The 15,768-nt window shown below is 44.3% G+C and overlaps 2 protein-coding genes across 2 annotated transcripts in view; both read right to left on the reverse strand.

The window, feature by feature from the left end:
* RNLS (renalase, FAD dependent amine oxidase) overlaps window positions 1-7,328 on the reverse strand; it is a 39,021-nt gene extending 31,693 nt beyond the window's left edge. Inside the window, exons 1-4 of the mRNA XM_015866205.2 lie at window positions 7,181-7,328; window positions 7,009-7,105; window positions 6,776-6,918; window positions 5,865-6,023 (exon numbers count right to left, since the gene is read on the reverse strand). Of these exons, the coding sequence (XP_015721691.1) occupies window positions 5,865-6,023; window positions 6,776-6,918; window positions 7,009-7,105; window positions 7,181-7,292 (511 nt within the window). The 5' untranslated portion in view covers window positions 7,293-7,328. The remainder of the gene's footprint in view (window positions 1-5,864; window positions 6,024-6,775; window positions 6,919-7,008; window positions 7,106-7,180) is intronic.
* A 1,184-nt stretch (window positions 7,329-8,512) lies between these two features.
* LOC107315613 (lipase member M-like) lies at window positions 8,513-12,437 on the reverse strand. Its single transcript, XM_015866145.2, has 9 exons — window positions 12,329-12,437; window positions 11,650-11,767; window positions 11,212-11,410; window positions 10,971-11,080; window positions 10,469-10,605; window positions 9,800-9,943; window positions 9,449-9,520; window positions 9,246-9,311; window positions 8,513-9,073 (listed from the first exon to the last, which is right to left on the reverse strand). The coding sequence occupies exons 1-9, from the start codon at window positions 12,428-12,430 to the stop codon at window positions 8,843-8,845; spliced, it is 1,179 nt and encodes a 392-aa protein (XP_015721631.1). The 5' UTR covers window positions 12,431-12,437; the 3' UTR covers window positions 8,513-8,842.
* Between the last annotated feature and the right edge of the window lie 3,331 nt (window positions 12,438-15,768).

Below are 15,768 nucleotides of genomic sequence, written 5' to 3' on the forward strand. Positions count from 1 at the left end.
CGGGAAGGTGCGGCAGTTGGAGGAACGAGGATTCCCCTGTCGCCCAGCGCTGAATTGCCTTTTTGTTTTACCCGCTACAATTAATAAAAGTTTCTAATTGGAACATTATCGGCTCATTGCTTGTAAATTGATGACACATATCTTACTGCCTGCAAATACAAGCATATCAGCAGCAGTTTCACTGCCAGGAGATTTAAGAGGGCTTAAAAAAATACCAAGTAAAAATGGTATTAATACATAATCCAGGTCAGCAAGCCGTCTGAAAACCCTGCCAAAGCCCCATGTTGCCACACCATTTTAGAGCACATGTGAGATGTGAAAGTTAACCATTTTCTTTTATGAACCTTGAGCTGAAGCTGTCCACGAGGAACTGTCAGACCTTTTCTCATGGAATTACTACGGCATTTTACCACTTCCTAAACATTTAAAAAAGGCTGCAGCAAGCAATGATTTGTTCAAACACAATAGCTGCATGCACAGAAAAAGCTGCTTACCTTCAGAAGGCCTCCCATACACAGAGAGACACCCTTGCCTCCACCACAGTCCTTAAATTAGGTCTCCACCCCTTCAGATCACTCAGATGCATTGCATACACCTGAGCTCCCCTGGGCTGGCCCTGCCTTACCATCAGATGCTCCATCACTGGTTCAAGCCGTGATTCAGCATTTCCACTACAGTTGGTTTTGAGCTTATTTTTTGCAACAAGCATTCCTAATTCAAAATAGATGAGACTATTTTTGATGAAAGCACTTCCAGCTGTGCTGGTGAGAAAAGGATATGCAAACAGCCAGAAAGACTTTTATGCTTTATAAAAACACACATCGCTTTCTTGCTCTGCCATCACTTAACAGTCAGCAAGACACTCAAACAGTGCAGTTGCTGTCTGAACATGGTATATTCAGTAAAGTTTGCATCTATGTCTTTCCATAGGCTGCCATCCTGCTCAGCCTTTAGTTGACACGTTCACTGCTGTTCCCTCCCAACCACCACTTTGGCAGACAATTTCACAACAGAGCAACAGAGACTTCACTGCCAATAAACAATTTTAGAAATACCTTGTTCAGCTACACTCCAGGGCTTACTTATTCTATACAGGGCAGACACCAAATTTAAAACACACTCATTTTACATCTGCAATTGCTTGATATCTAAGTTATTGGCAGCTCAGTTCAAGTAGTTACGCGATGTCCACATGTACATCTTAGTCTGGGTCATTGCTCAAAAGGTAGAAATAGAAAATGCCATTTACAAGTCTTTTAGCTTTACTTAAAACAAAGCAGAAGCATCTTCTGAAGTACAAAGCCATGTGAAGAGATCAATAAACCCTTCTTTACATACAGATATACAGTTAAGCACATGTGAAATAAAGTTTTTAACCCCTCAAACATCCCTGAACAAAGAACTGATAGCAGATGCTAAAGCATTTCCTACAGAAAACAGGAATTATGGTAAACTAACAAGTCTCAAAGGCCTTTGGGAAGTCTCACACCTGATTTTTTAATGAAGTTCAAACAATACCTAACTTTCTTTTACAATCTATTAAGGTATATGACAAATACAAGATCGTACCTCTAGGCACACTATTTTACAAAGTGTGCTCACTTGCACAAACTTCAACCTCCATTCCCTGTCCCAGATCTATAAACAATTAGGTGAGCACCAATGTTCAAAAATAAAATTTTATTTTATTTATTAATGTATTTTAAAGAACAAAGTCATACAATAGAATGATGAAGGTTCAAAAAGACACCTGAGATCATCCAGCCCAGTCACCAACCCATCACCATCAATACTGCCCACAAAACCATGTGCCTTGGTGCCATACATCCACATTTTTTGAATGCCTCCAGGGATGGTGACTACATCACTTCCCTGAGCAGTCTGTTCCAGTACCTCACCACACTTGAAATACTAACAGTTATATTCTGGATTGGAATTACAGAAGAAAAAGGCCTCTGTGACAATGTAAACAACTGTCTGATCTTTCCTGCTGCAACAGCGCCCATTCTTCTTCCTTTTAACATTCTGGATTTTAAAAATAAAAAACTAATATAAATTCCTTATCAAGACTTACTGAAGAATAAGTTCTCAGTAACACAGTCAGGATTCTTACAACACAGAAGCCATCAGCTCATTAAATGCACGTATCATGAAACATGAATAAAGAAATTTCAGAGTTGTTTCAGAGTTGTCCAGTTTGTTCGCATTTTTTTGGCAGATATTTTTTTTTTCCCCTGTAGGCTCAAGGCAAAGAGCAGCTTTGGAAACGTTTCTCTGTTTAAATACAATCCCTGGACATTCCCAAAGACTGAAAAAACTGAGAGGTATCTTGTGTTTACTGCTCAGATAAACAAATTTTAGATCATTTATTTGTTCTCTTCCAAGTACAGGCTGTGTGTACCATCACCTTTACTATTTTGCAAAAAGGCAAAACGTGTGCATGGTAAAATAGCATCATAAAGAGAAGTTGTGTAATCAAGTCTTCAGGGCAGAAAAAATGGCACCCACTGACACTGGGCAGACTGAGGTAGTGACTGGCAATCAGCCCATGCCATGGGCTGGGACTGGATGGACTCCAAGGTCCCTTCCAGCCCAAGCCATTCTATAGTTCAATGAAAGATGCTCAAGTGGCATTAAATAACATCCCACGATGAAACCCACTGGTATTGCAGCATTCTGCCAACCAGCAGAAGGGACAAAAAGAAGTATAGACAGGTTACAGTAAACACAGATGGGCAAATCAGGATGAATTACACATCAACACAAAAGCAGCATTGCCTGACATATCAGATGTAACTTTTAAAAATCAGTTTAGCTAAATCAACACATTCTGCTGACAGTTGAAGGCGCAGGTGCTCTGAACCTCTCCTGGGACTACACAGGAAACCTAAGCTTAGAATTCAAACCACAGAATAACAAGCATTTCTTTGCTCACACAGTTACACAGATCCCATGTTATTCCCCTCCCTTTGCTGGAAGCACACATTACACCAGTAAGCCTGTGGACCACATGGTGAATTGCAGATCTGCAACTGATCCCGCTAAAAATAACCTCCCTGCCTTTTGGGGCAGGGGGAAGTTGTGTTGCTGTGGTCTCACAGACAGCTGTGCTGATAGAACAGACTTGCTGGAGGGACTCCAGAGCAGACGACAGCCATGGTGTGTCCTGTAACTGCTCTCCTGTGGCAAGTGTGGAGGGTTTCATACCAGAGTAAGATGTCCCACATCTCTGTTAAGCCAAACAACTGCTGCCTCACACTCCCATCAGTGTTTTACTTGATTTCACCAATGCTGAGCCTCCAATAAAACAACCTCAGCCAGTATTAGATGCAACCATTTCAAAGGAGTGCCCTGTTTTTAAAAGACCACGTTAATACGAACAACCACTCACACAAAACTACTAACTACTTGTATTTCCAGAAAGCACAAATATTTGCATGGTGTGACCTCGGCTCCTAGGTCCGATAAGTAACTAACCCTTCAGCACACATGTTTACATTGGACATTTTAGATTTGTTAGGTAAGAAGAGTAAACTCAAAGTCTGGATAAACCCTGCTAAGATATTGCTTAGAGATGGAACTACAGAACTGAAAATTTATCATCAGCCTATCCAAAAATAAACATATACATAAAGTACTCAAGCAAGAACTTGGGGGTCATGAAAAGCTATAAAAGTTTTGCTTTCCTAATTCACATTACATACTACTTAAGTAAATGTAGTCCTATTTAACTGATATCTTCTCATCAGCTTGTACTATTTAAAACATGTGGGACATTCAGACAAATGAAAAAAATAGGTCAGGCTCAAAACAAAAGCCACAACATTCCTTCTTATTAGCAGATTAAACATGCAGAACCATAACTTTAAATTCCAAGTAAAAGCAACTTAATGAAAACATCCCTAATGCAGAAATAGAAGCTACTTGGGATTGTTGAGATCTTTAATTGCCACGTTGCCAAATACCTTAAAGAACACAGAACCTGTAAGTTTGCCAGTGTCATTTGAAAATACATTTAAAAAAAGGCCACGTTGATTAGTGACCACATGGGAATCTGTGTGAAAATCTGGGATTCTAAAAGATTACAACTGGAAGACCTTGTCTGAAATACTACTGGGTAGTAAGTATTTGTAACATCTCATTTTTCCACTTCCAAATATTCTGCTTTTAATCAAATGCATTCCTTCTTGACACTGAATTTATACTGCAAAACTCAGAAACACATTTATTCATCTTCCATTTAACTTCTGCATAACCACAGCAATTATTACCAAAATATGTAAAATCCAAATACAAGTTAAGGGCACTAAATATAGTCACGCAAACTAAAAGACCTAAACATCATTTGATTGCTGCCACCTAACGTTGTTCCAAGCATGTTGCAAGGAGATAACAATTTTCTGCTGCCTCAGACTAACTCTAGGACTCAATTACAGAAAGCTAAGGGAGTCACCAGCTCTTCACATACTACATGCTGCGTAAAGAAACAGAAAATGAAGATATAGTTGGGTTTTTTCTCTTGTGACTGCTTGTGTTTGGTGATTCTACTGTAATTCCAACTCCATGGTTGAACAAGCCAAAATCCCTGTGATGGCACTGGCCTCTTAGCCACGTATGTATCACCTGAGTTTTCCTGGTCTATTCAGCATCCCTCCCTGGCACTGAAGGGATAGAGGAAAATCTCTGCTCCTGTTCTGTTGAATCTCTGTTCCTGCTTTGTCAGCCAACTACCCCAACCCTACTAAGCCCCTTTTGATAGCCCTCAGGCTTCTCTCAGCAACTTCATTGCTGCCAGCCTGAACTATCAGTAAAGGATAATAATCAGAGGGGTGAATCAGACCAGGAAGTTTTCACATAATTATAAATACAGGTGTCTAATTTTCAGGACACATCTCTGAAAACAATAGCATACGTGTCCAAACTGCTTTCTTATTGTTTCTTATTAAAGAAACATACTGCATGTGTTTAAGGAGATTATTTGCAGGACCACTGATTAAAAGCACAATACTCCAACACTTAAATATGCTCAAGTAAGGGAAGAATACTGATGTGAGAGAGTTACCCATCACACTCATACAGCAAAAAGTTACATTCCTGCAAGGGAAGAATTACCATTTTGCTTGCTCATGTGAATACTCAAGCTCATAAAGATCCAAGATCCAGGACACAAGGAGCCAAGGTCAGCACTTCATGGCACTGAAGGAGCTGCTACAGATCAAAGAGCTGAAAACCCACTGACTTTACACCATCTACTTCAGGAGCTGGCAGCAAAGATGCACCAAGCCCTGTGAGACCAGAGCCAACTCACAGCAAAGCCACAAGGCTAGTCCTACATGCTGCAAGCACAAAGAGCATTTATTAACCAGATGCAGTGTGTTCTTGGTACAGAACAGCAGATATCTTGATAAATTCACATGTGGCTCTCCCAGAGCTTGGGAAATGGCTTCCACGCAGCACCAGTACTCAGAGCTGGATCCAGAGCTCTGCCCTGTAAATCAGTGGGGCCCATCCTGTGAGCGCGCCTTAGCTTGGAACAATCTCACAGCAAACACATCAAGTCCACTTGAAACACACTTACCCTAGTTAATCACTGAAGGTTAATTGAGACTTGATAATGTTTGGGGAATACAACCCCCAGGGGGCAGCCAAAAACTGTAAACAAGCTAGAAGGAATGAGAAGTTTTCAGCTTCTAGACTTGGGAGGGAGATTGCATGCCTATATGGCCATACTACCAGTTCCAGATTCATCCTATCAGAGTGGAATTTAACAGACAACTTGGCCTGTTGAGTGCTTTTTTGCTACACAAGATCCCCAAATCACCATTGTAGGCTAAAATGCCTGAAGTTTTGAGGTATGCACTTACTGTTCACAATATCACCCTGCAGCTGAAGGATTTGTGGGACGGGCATTGTGAGAATGACTACATCAAACAATTCCGGTGATGCCATTTTCCTGGAGACTTCCCACTTCCCACCTCGGAGGGAGATATGAGTTACATGGTGTTCGTAGAAGACATCTGCACCTGGTTTGAAAACATTAAATGCATATGACTGAATGCCATGTAGAAAACACACAGTAGTTTCTTAGTAACTGGATGGCTTACTAACTACCAAGCGCACAAACAATCTGTGTGCAGAGACTCACAAATCGGGTTGAATTGGTTTAACAACCAGGATATCACGTTAAAAAGCAGATCTGGAGAGGCTGTGGAGTCTCCTGCTTTGAGATATTCCAACCGCAGCTAGACACCTTCCTGTGTGACTTACTCTAGGGAACCTGCTTTAGCAGCGGGATGGACTAAACGATCTCCTGAGGTCCCTCCCAACCCTTATGGTTCAGCAATCACTCTGAGGTCCCTTCCAACCCTCATGGTTCTGCAATCACCTGGAAAGCTCCTATCAGCCTCACTCTAGGTCTGGCCCTCCTCTGACTCCTTATTGATGGATTCAGCTCCATAAATGGATGGGAAATCTCCAGGTTGATTTCCTGTGACTTCAGCCAGCCAAACCTGCTCAGGATGGAACCAAATGTGAATAGCACACAGCACAGGGCAAGGAGTCCTGCAGACCTTCTATTCGTAGGCATTCTTCACACACCTGTAGCGAGCTGGTCACCAAAGCAATGTGGGAACACCTAATGCTCACTGTTATGTTTACACATTTCAGTAACTCCACATAAAGAAACAAGAAGCTGCTTTACACGTTTAAATCACCAATTAGGCCATTCAGGAACGCAGTAATTAACAAACTTCACACAAAGGCATCTAAACATTACCAGACTGCCGCAAATAGTACTTGACGACGGAGGAGATGCCCTGAGGCGCCACGTAGTCACAACTGCCCTCCTTCTCCATCAGTCCCTCGATGCGCGCAGACAGCGGCTCCAGGATGCCGTGACACAGCAGCTCCTCGTAGAACCTCGGTGTGATAAAAGCACAGGGATGCAGACGCGCACCCCACGGGTGCCGGCATCGCATCCACCGCCGGCCCGAGCGCGTCCCCGCTTACCTGCCGCGCTGCCCCGCGCTCCGGGTGATGTACTGCGCTCCCAGGTCGGCAGTGCAGGCGGCGTCCAGCGCGCTGCGGCTCGTACTCATGCGTCCCCCTGCGGCGGCAGCTGCTCAGCGCCCACCCGCTGTCCGCCCTCCCGCACCCTCCCGGCCGTCCCACGCGTGCCCACCTGCTCCACGCGCCTTGTCCCACACGCAGACCCGCTCCCTCGTCGCCCCCTGCAGCAGAGCAGCACAGACGCTGCCAGTCAGCCCCGCACCCACCACCAGCACCCGCGCCATCGCTGCGGGGAGGAGCGGCACCGCAGCACGCCCCCTAAACGACGAGGCGGGCACTGGGTGCTGTGTGCCCGCCCGGCACCCGGAGCGCTCCTTGTGCGGCGTTTTGCTGTTATACAATGTAAGAGGTATGAAGGTGTTGATGTCATTACGACCCCACCGTGATTTAGCTTATCTGTGGCTTCATCAGGGACACATTGCTGTATTAGGACCAGTAAAGGACCTTTAAACCTTCCAAGATGGATCGAAGGGATCTAACAGAGAAACCAGAGCAACGCGCCGTGTCCTGAGATGTAATATGGATCCGGTACCCTTAAAATCCAATAAAAATGGTAATTAATCACATTTTGGATGTGTTTATTTCTTTTCAACATCTGAGAAGCCAAAGAGGAATCACTGAGACAAATAAATCCTGAAAAGCAATTACAAGAAGGACAGTCTTACAGTCCTCTAATTCTGATATGTGATGTATGAAATCCAAAGGAAGAAAAGGCTTAAGCAATGTACGCATTGCCTACGTCTTTGGGTTTATCTGAGATATTTTGGTCATAAGACTGAATCTTTTATGTTGAGTTGTTTATTTTCTGACTAAAGAGCTTTTTTCCAATTCAATATGTTTACACGTGACAGACCAAGGAGTGGCACTGTAGTATTACATAAGCTGTGCAATAGATCGTGCTGCCGGCAGAGGGTTCTGCCTGCATTTGAGTGTATATTATTCTCAACACAAGTAATTCATAAAGAAATAAGATCAAGTCTGGTTGCCATTAGGACAGATGTCTTCTACATATGCATATACTGACAGTTTGGGGACAAGTTGTGTTAAGATCTGCCATTTGATGTAATACACTTTACCTAATGATGTTTTCCCATTTCTTTAGGACAATCTGTCTCCAGAGCATTGCAGTAAATACTTCTGCCTCTTCTAAGAAAAAATAGTAAAGGATTTGTCAATTTTCTCAGCTGATCAGATTATCAGCTTATGCAATTGTTGACTTTTCTATCTTTAAAAGATTCCTTAAGCATCTTTCAGTATTCTAGCTCAAATTAATCCTATTTAAACAAGTTTTTTGTTGTTGTTGTTTTAATTCCTTTTCCCGCTCCCCAGAAACAACTTGCCCTTTTGGGTAATCCCATGTGGAGCCAGTAGTTAGACTGAATGGGCCTTGTGGGTTCCTGGCAATGCAGAGTGCAAGTCAGAGAACTGCCAAGGGGGACAGAAAAATGTGAGTACCTGACAGGCTCAGCCCTCTGTGTTCCTTTCTAGTATCAGTGGATGATGAGCACATCACACAAGGGAATCACACCGCGCAAACGACTTTCACAGGTAGTATAATAGTAATAAACAAGAGTTTATTGCAAATTGGAGTCACGGAGAGCAGGCAGAAGTTAAACAGTGATTTTTTAATTCATTACATTGGTGCAGAATAGGGCGATAGGAGACATCTTTAAAAAGAGCAGAGGAGAACAGCACACCTTACCCCAAACTCATGCCACTGAGATTGTGGGAACAAACGGTTCCTTCACCCTAGGCCAGCACGTTAGTCCCTTCATTAATTTTTATCCATCAGATTGACAATCTGTCCGTACATGCGCTGTGGGGCATCCTTACCCCAGTGGTGGTCAAAGTGGTTCCAGTCAGGGAAGTGCTCATGATGGATGATGTTGGTGATACGGGGGAGCAAGCGCTGGGTCTCTGGAGGCGGGTTAACCCAGTCCTGCCCACCGCTCCACAATGCAGTCGGCACTGTCATGTCTTCTATCTTGTAGAAGGGCGGGGTGGTCTGGGGGAAATGTTGCAGTTATTCATTGACTTTGATATTAATAATGCTGACAGATACTAATAGATGTGACGTACTGTCTTTAACACCCTAGAAGACACAACAGCCACTGGAGTATGCAACCTTCATCCCACACAGACAGCCTCATCCTCTTCATCCACAAGCTCCTGCTTACCTGGTTGTACTTCTCCTGATTCTTCTCCCCATAGTCAAACTGCTTGAACTCCCCAGTCTTGGCAGTCTGAAGCAGAAAGTTTTAAGAGTCATAATCATAGAATAATTGATTCATAGTCATTGAGTGCTTTGGGTTGGAAGGGAATACTGTATTTGCAGATTAAAAGACATCTGTTACTGACATTATAAAATCAGAGTATCTACCTGTCCCCAGTGGAGAAGAGTTTTTACGGATGTATAGTCTGGAAAATGAGCTAGATATACATCCAGACGACTCTGCAGGAAGGGGAAAAAAAAAAAAAAAAGGAAATATGAAGATATGTTGTAAACCATCATTTTAAAATGTAGATACAACCAGGCCAGACAATATTTGTCCTGCGAACATGTCGTAGGCCAGCAGGAAATAAGCCCTTCCCTTTGCAGGCAAAACCACAAAGGATTCTGACCCACAGAAGCATTTTTTGGGCTTATCTGTTTCCATTTGTCTAGGGAAAGCTCGGGGAAACTGGAAATGGCGTGTGTATCACTGTGACCTAGAGAAGCTGATACACCTACTACATTCAAGTTCTTGTTGTATCCACCAATAAGGAAGATCTCATTTTCACAGACTTCAGCTATTAGCGTGTTGCTGCATGTCTTAGCAAGAATGGCTCTCTCGTTCCTTCCCACCAGGGTCAGTTGTTTTGTTCCAAATATTATCTGCAAGAGTGGAAGAAACAGGTCACTGCACCTCCTGCAACATACGTCCTCTCTTCTCTGGAACCTCTTGACCTCAGACAGCATTGTCAGGTAGCTACTCAGTAGGGCTGGGGACACATTTGAGCCAGCCAGACTCATGAGCAGGCTGCCCCGTGGTCACATGTGAGCCTCAGAACAGCATGATGCCATCATCGTCCTTTCCAACCCATGCTGTTGTCCCCACTGTCTTGGTGTTCCAAAAGTTCTGCCTGAGATAGCCAGGCTCATACAATTCATCTTCCCCTCTGTTTAAAAGCAAGAATGATGGACAAGTATGGGTGGTTTAGTGTGAAATTGGTGAGTGTTCAACTGGAGAGAGGGACATCCCTGTTGATTGGGATCTTCAAGACTTAGAGAAGGTATGGTCTCAGATCATGACAGCTGAGGAGCTATCATGACACAAAGGATGTGACTTACTAAAATCACTTGGATTTAATTAATTCATTGGGAAAATGCATGGGAATAGCAGAAAAAATATTGCCATACCTTCAACAGTGTGTCTGGTAAAAATGCAAGCTTTAACACAGGGCCTTTAACATGATGAAAGGTGTAAAGAGGAGCCAAAGCAAAGAACAGGTTGATTTTCTCAGCCAGGTGTGGCATGCTCGAAAATGCTATGAAACCTGAGAAACAGCAAGAAATCATAACAATAACCCCAGCAGCAACAGTGATGCCATATATTTCATGTATTTCATATATATGCCTGGTCTGACTGAGGAGATCTCTGACCTGGGACCTTGTTGAAAATCCTCCTTCCCTTCCCTTCCCTTCCCTTCCCTTCCCTTCCCTTCCCTTCCCTTCCCTTTCCCTATCCCATTCCCTTCCCTTCCCTTCCCTTCCCTTCCCTTCCCTTCCCTTCCCTTCCCTTTCCTCTCTGAACAAATGAACTTCTGCTGGAAGAGAAGGGGAAGAGGAGCATATCTAAAGCTTGAATAAGGCATAACATGTAGTAAACCCTTTGCACATCCAGCTCCTTGTTCCCACTCACCCAGAGAGTTGCCCTGAGCATGGCCGATGTAGAATAGCTTCTCCTGCCCTGTATGCTGCAGGATGAAGTTCACCATGGCTGGGACGTCATACACAGCCATCTCATGGAAGCTGGAAAGCAAAAGGAGATCTGGAGAGGATGCCCATTTCCCCCTCTCCAGTTGCCTGCAACCTCCCAGGGGTTTGGGGTGGGTAAAACCAGCAGCCCTGTTTCCTGGCCCTACCCTCATGCTCTTCCTCACCTGAAGTCCCAAAACTCCTCCTGGTCAACAGAGAGGTTCAGGTGTTTCTGGGACCAGCTGTTTCCCCGGCAGTTTCCGATCCATACATCATACCCTTTATCTGCCAGGATGAAGCCCAGGCTGCTATCAGGGAGATTGTCCACCCAGTCACCACCATCTAAGCTGAACCCATGCACTATCAGCACAGGCGACCTGGATCCTGAATGAGAAGAAATCAGATACTTCACACAAGAAAACTCCTTCCTAGATGAAAAGAAAATATCCTCATGAATCTCAGTGAATATTTGAGATCTCTGGCTCTGAGACATCAGGAAACCCTGATCCAGGGCTGAGGGTTTGCCCCAGGGAATTATGCTTTGCACAACTTTCCTCCTGTATGTAGTCTTGTCTCTGAACAGGTTGATAACTGTGCTGCTTGCTTGGTGAAATCAACCTCACCTGAGTCCCCAGTGTTGCCTCTGCCATGGGGAATCCTGTTCACACTAAGGATATAGCCATCGTCAGTCAGCACATCATACTCCTCACTGGGGTACCCTTGGAAGCGGATCTTCTCACTCTGCAGGGACAGGAAGGCAGTGGAAGAGGCAATTTTGTCATGGTTTGATGATTTTTGGTTACTGGTATCCCACACGATAACATCATGTAGTGCACTCGGAGTTAAAGTGTTAATGTTCCAGTTCCGGGTACCTGCCCAGAAGAGAAGAAGAACTGCATTCCCCAGGGGCTTTGTGGTCAGAGAGGAGATAGAACTCCTGGCAAAGTCACCTGATGGGATTTTTTCTCTTTGTCGCTCTTCTTCTTTGCCTCTCCTGGCTGCTGCCTGTCCTGACTGTGCACATCAATTCAGTATGACTATAAAGCCTACAGCTTTCAGATACTCTCTCATTATATTTGATTTATTAGCTTCAGTTCTAATTATATTGTGTTATAGTGTGTTATCTTGCATTCCGATACCATATTTAGTAAATTAGTTTGTTTCTCCTCAGGTCGTTACCGCTGTTTTTAATTATTTTGGGGTCCCCCGTTTCCCTTTTCTGGAGGCGTGGATTTTGCAAAATCCCTCCACCCCAGTGGAGGACAGGGTACCTTGGGGAGGACTCTTTCCTGAGCTACTTACAATGTTCATGAACTGCTCGGGGTTTTCATGGCTCAGTTCTCCATGTGGGTTGGCATCAGCCAGCTCCTGGGCCAGGCCCAGAGCCACCAAGAGCAGCCACATCTCTTTGTCACACCTAGGGGACAATGGGACTGATGTGAACAAGCTGGAACACGAGGGACACCAACACTGCCTGTGTGCCCCCAAGGGATGAGGGGGACACATGTGTTGTGAGGCCACAGGGAGTAGATCAGTCATAGAATCATAGAATCACCAAGGCTGGAAAAGACCTAAAAGTCATCCAGTCCAACCGTTCACCTATTACCAATAGCTCCCACTAAACCATATCCCTCAGCACAGCATCCAATTGTTCCTTGAACACCCCCAGTGTTGGTGACTCCACCACCAACCTGGACAGTACCCAGCTTTGTGTTTGTGCAGGTGTATCAGTGTCTCAGTGTTGCTTCTCACCAAAACCCAAGTTTCAAAGCTTCCCAGTCCAGGCCCTGTCTAGGGGGTGTCAAAGACAGATGATATTACTGTAATAGGTGCCTCAGGAAGCAGCATGGGTCACATGGAGAGAGAAATCTGGCCTGCATAGGAATTAGCAGTTGTCAGACAAGTCCTCCCTCCGCAGGTTATAACAATAGTCTTCTCAGCCCTATTGTACTGTTGCAAAACTCACCCAGGTTTTCATTCCAATTGTGTTTCCCTGCTGCACACCCTACTTATGAAACAGCTTTTTTCCTTTGTTGGGGTAGGCAATACTGTTTGTATTCAACTTTTTGTAGCATTTTCTTATAAAAATAGTGAGATGTGGCAGTGAATGAGAAGCAGTGCTTCATCCTTGTCCATTGAGTCTGAAGCACTGCAACATCCTCCGACGTACCTTTAAATGATGATTGTTTTGTAGCCATTGACATTAAGATGGCATAATCCACATCTCCTCATGCAAGACATCTAAGTTCCATCAGTAGTCCTGGAACATTCCCCAGGTACATGGTGCATTCCAGGGCATCCCCTCCTCCCACCAGCAGAGCACTCCCATCAGATCCCATTTCAACTTCTCTAGACATTCTGCAGCAACTTTTATAACACCCCTGAGCTCAGATCCCAAGTATTGTGCGTCCCTTAACCCAGCTGTGGGTCTTGCCAGTGTTTACCCCCCAGCACTAAATGAAAGAGTCTACTAGAAAACACCAAGAGCTCACACATTTGACAAAAGCCCAGCAGTGCCTTCCTCAGGGGAGAGACATGAGCAGGATCCAACGAAGCCAAAGCTATCAATGCAGAGACACACACATGCTCACAGAAAGGACAGAGAATCAGAGAAATGCCCAACCAGAGCCATGAGGTTCGTGTTACTCCCTAAGCTCTACTGCAATAGAGCTGGTGCTCACAAAATCCACATTGCTCAGATGCAGAACTGCAAAGCAGACTCTCTAGAAGAAACTATTACAGAGACCAAATGCTCAAGTTCTCAATGCGTGTCTCTAGAAGCAGAAATGAATAGCTGGAGTAACAAAGAACACCTTGTGACTCTGCTGGGAACAGTTCTTTCAGTGACAGCATGAACTAGAAGGAAAGTATGAGTTACAGCTCAACCTGACCTTCTGCTCCAGGCCCGTCCGTGCAGTTGGGAAGGACAATGACACCAAGTGAGCTGGTTACCTTGGCTTATAAAGGGACACACAGAGGCTGAGGTTTGTCCATCAAGGACACAAAACCTGACCTGCCTGCAATCACACTGCCTGCTCTTCCTCTCCAGGATAATTCAGGGAGGGTGTCCTGAACCTCAAGGAGGGCAAGAGCAAAGCACCACATCTTGAAAGGAGATAATGAGTTGCTGGGTAACAAGTGCGTCATCCAGAACATCCACATCTTGTGGCATCCAGTAACTGGCAACTGCATTTTTTGGTATACCTCTGCAAATGGATTCCAGCCTCCTCAACTGTAATCTGAATGGCAACGTGTTTTGGTGTTGCTACACAGGACACTGTCTGCTCATGTGTATCTTCCTTGCCTTTAAAACCCCTTGGCAATGTTTGCCAACAGTGAATGCCAGCAGCAGGCAAAGGGTGACAACACTGCCCATAGAAGGTTATACATCTTTGCCTAGGTTAAAAGGGAAGAGGCTTACCCAGCAAAGGATGAATACATAATGTTGACAGCCTGACTTTTATTGGCATGGCAATCCAGAGGATTGTAAATGTATGCTGGCATGACCATCAGCTCTCTGTTATGGCTCTGCAGATCCCTACAATTAGATGTCTTCCAGGCCTACCATTTCTCCTACCAGAATGTAATTGGTGGCTGGAAGGAAACTCTGGGATCTCCAGCCCATCTTCCTGCTTGCAGCTATGGCTGCAGAGCAGCAAATCCAGGGGAATGAAACTAAGCAGAAACACCAACTTGGTGTAGTCATCCCTGAGCAAGCAGTTAATGCATTAAGACTCCTAAAGTGAAACACTCGTGTGAAAGAGCAGGATGTGGCACTAGTAAGAATTCTGTTTAATTACAGGTCCTTTTCCCCACAGTCAACAGAGTTCCGGGAGGAAGTGGGTTGGTTTTGTAACACGTGGTGTTTCTTGGAGCACAAATGTCAGGACTCAAACCAGGGATGGCAGAAGTCGAAGCAATCTGAACAGCAGTTTATTTACCTGCAACCTTGTTTTGTAGTCTTTTTCCAAACTCTGTTACAGTGGTTTGTGTAAACCAGCATGTATCTCCAGTGCTACTGGTGGTCTCTGCTTTGAGACTAGCTAGAGACCTACAGGGGTCTGCCCAAAAGATTACTGTGGATGTTTCAGGTCATTCAAAAGTGGTGATTATTCCTCACAGCTACAGATGTTGTGGGCTACAGATGTGGGTGACCAGTTTCGAGATGTACCCAACAGGGTCCACGTTAGGTGAGATCCTCTCTCAAGTGCTTTCACAGCACCCCCTGCTGTCCGGAACATTCCTTTTCCTTAGAACATAGAATCATATGATTCTTTATTGTTGTTTTGGACAGGTAAGAGAAATATAACATTTATCCAGTAACAAATGCAAACAACAGGAAAAGTAAGGATTATTATTATTTTTTTTTAATTATTATTTATTTTATTTTTAGGAGAAAGGAGAAGACAAGAATAAAAATATCAACCAGTGTGTCAGGTGAAAGCTGCAGTTGTTAGATAGAAACCCCTTCTGCAAGGCTATGGATGAATGGGTACACAAACACAACCCAGACGTTCCATCCACTGCAGGCTGCAGCATGCACAGGTCTTATTTCAGCAGATGGCAGATAAGCCTCTGAGCAAGCTGATGCTGATGCTTCAGAAGATCCCTGTAGTTGATTTTATGGCCTTAAGAGCACATGCAATAATTCTTGACTTGTTGGGGTCACTCTGGAGGCTTTCCAATCCAATGCTATCAGTGCTTAAGGGGGGGCAGGTATTATCTGTGGGGCTACAGTGCTG

The sequence above is a fragment of the Coturnix japonica genome, chromosome 6, assembly GCF_001577835.2.
Source record: "Coturnix japonica isolate 7356 chromosome 6, Coturnix japonica 2.1, whole genome shotgun sequence".
In the NCBI taxonomy this organism is placed as follows: domain Eukaryota; kingdom Metazoa; phylum Chordata; class Aves; order Galliformes; family Phasianidae; genus Coturnix; species Coturnix japonica.

Coding starts and splice junctions, on each gene's coding strand:
- LOC107315613 (XM_015866145.2), bottom strand. CDS start 12,430: ATGTGGCTGCTCTTGGTGGCTCTGGGCCTGGCCCAGGAGCTGGCTGAT. Junction 10,606..10,970: donor TGCTCAGGGCAACTCTCTGG/GTGAGTGGGAAC, acceptor GCTGTTTCTCAG/GTTTCATAGCATTTTCGAGC. Junction 9,521..9,799: donor ACAACAAGAACTTGAATGTA/GTAGGTGTATCA, acceptor CCCTTCCTGCAG/AGTCGTCTGGATGTATATCT.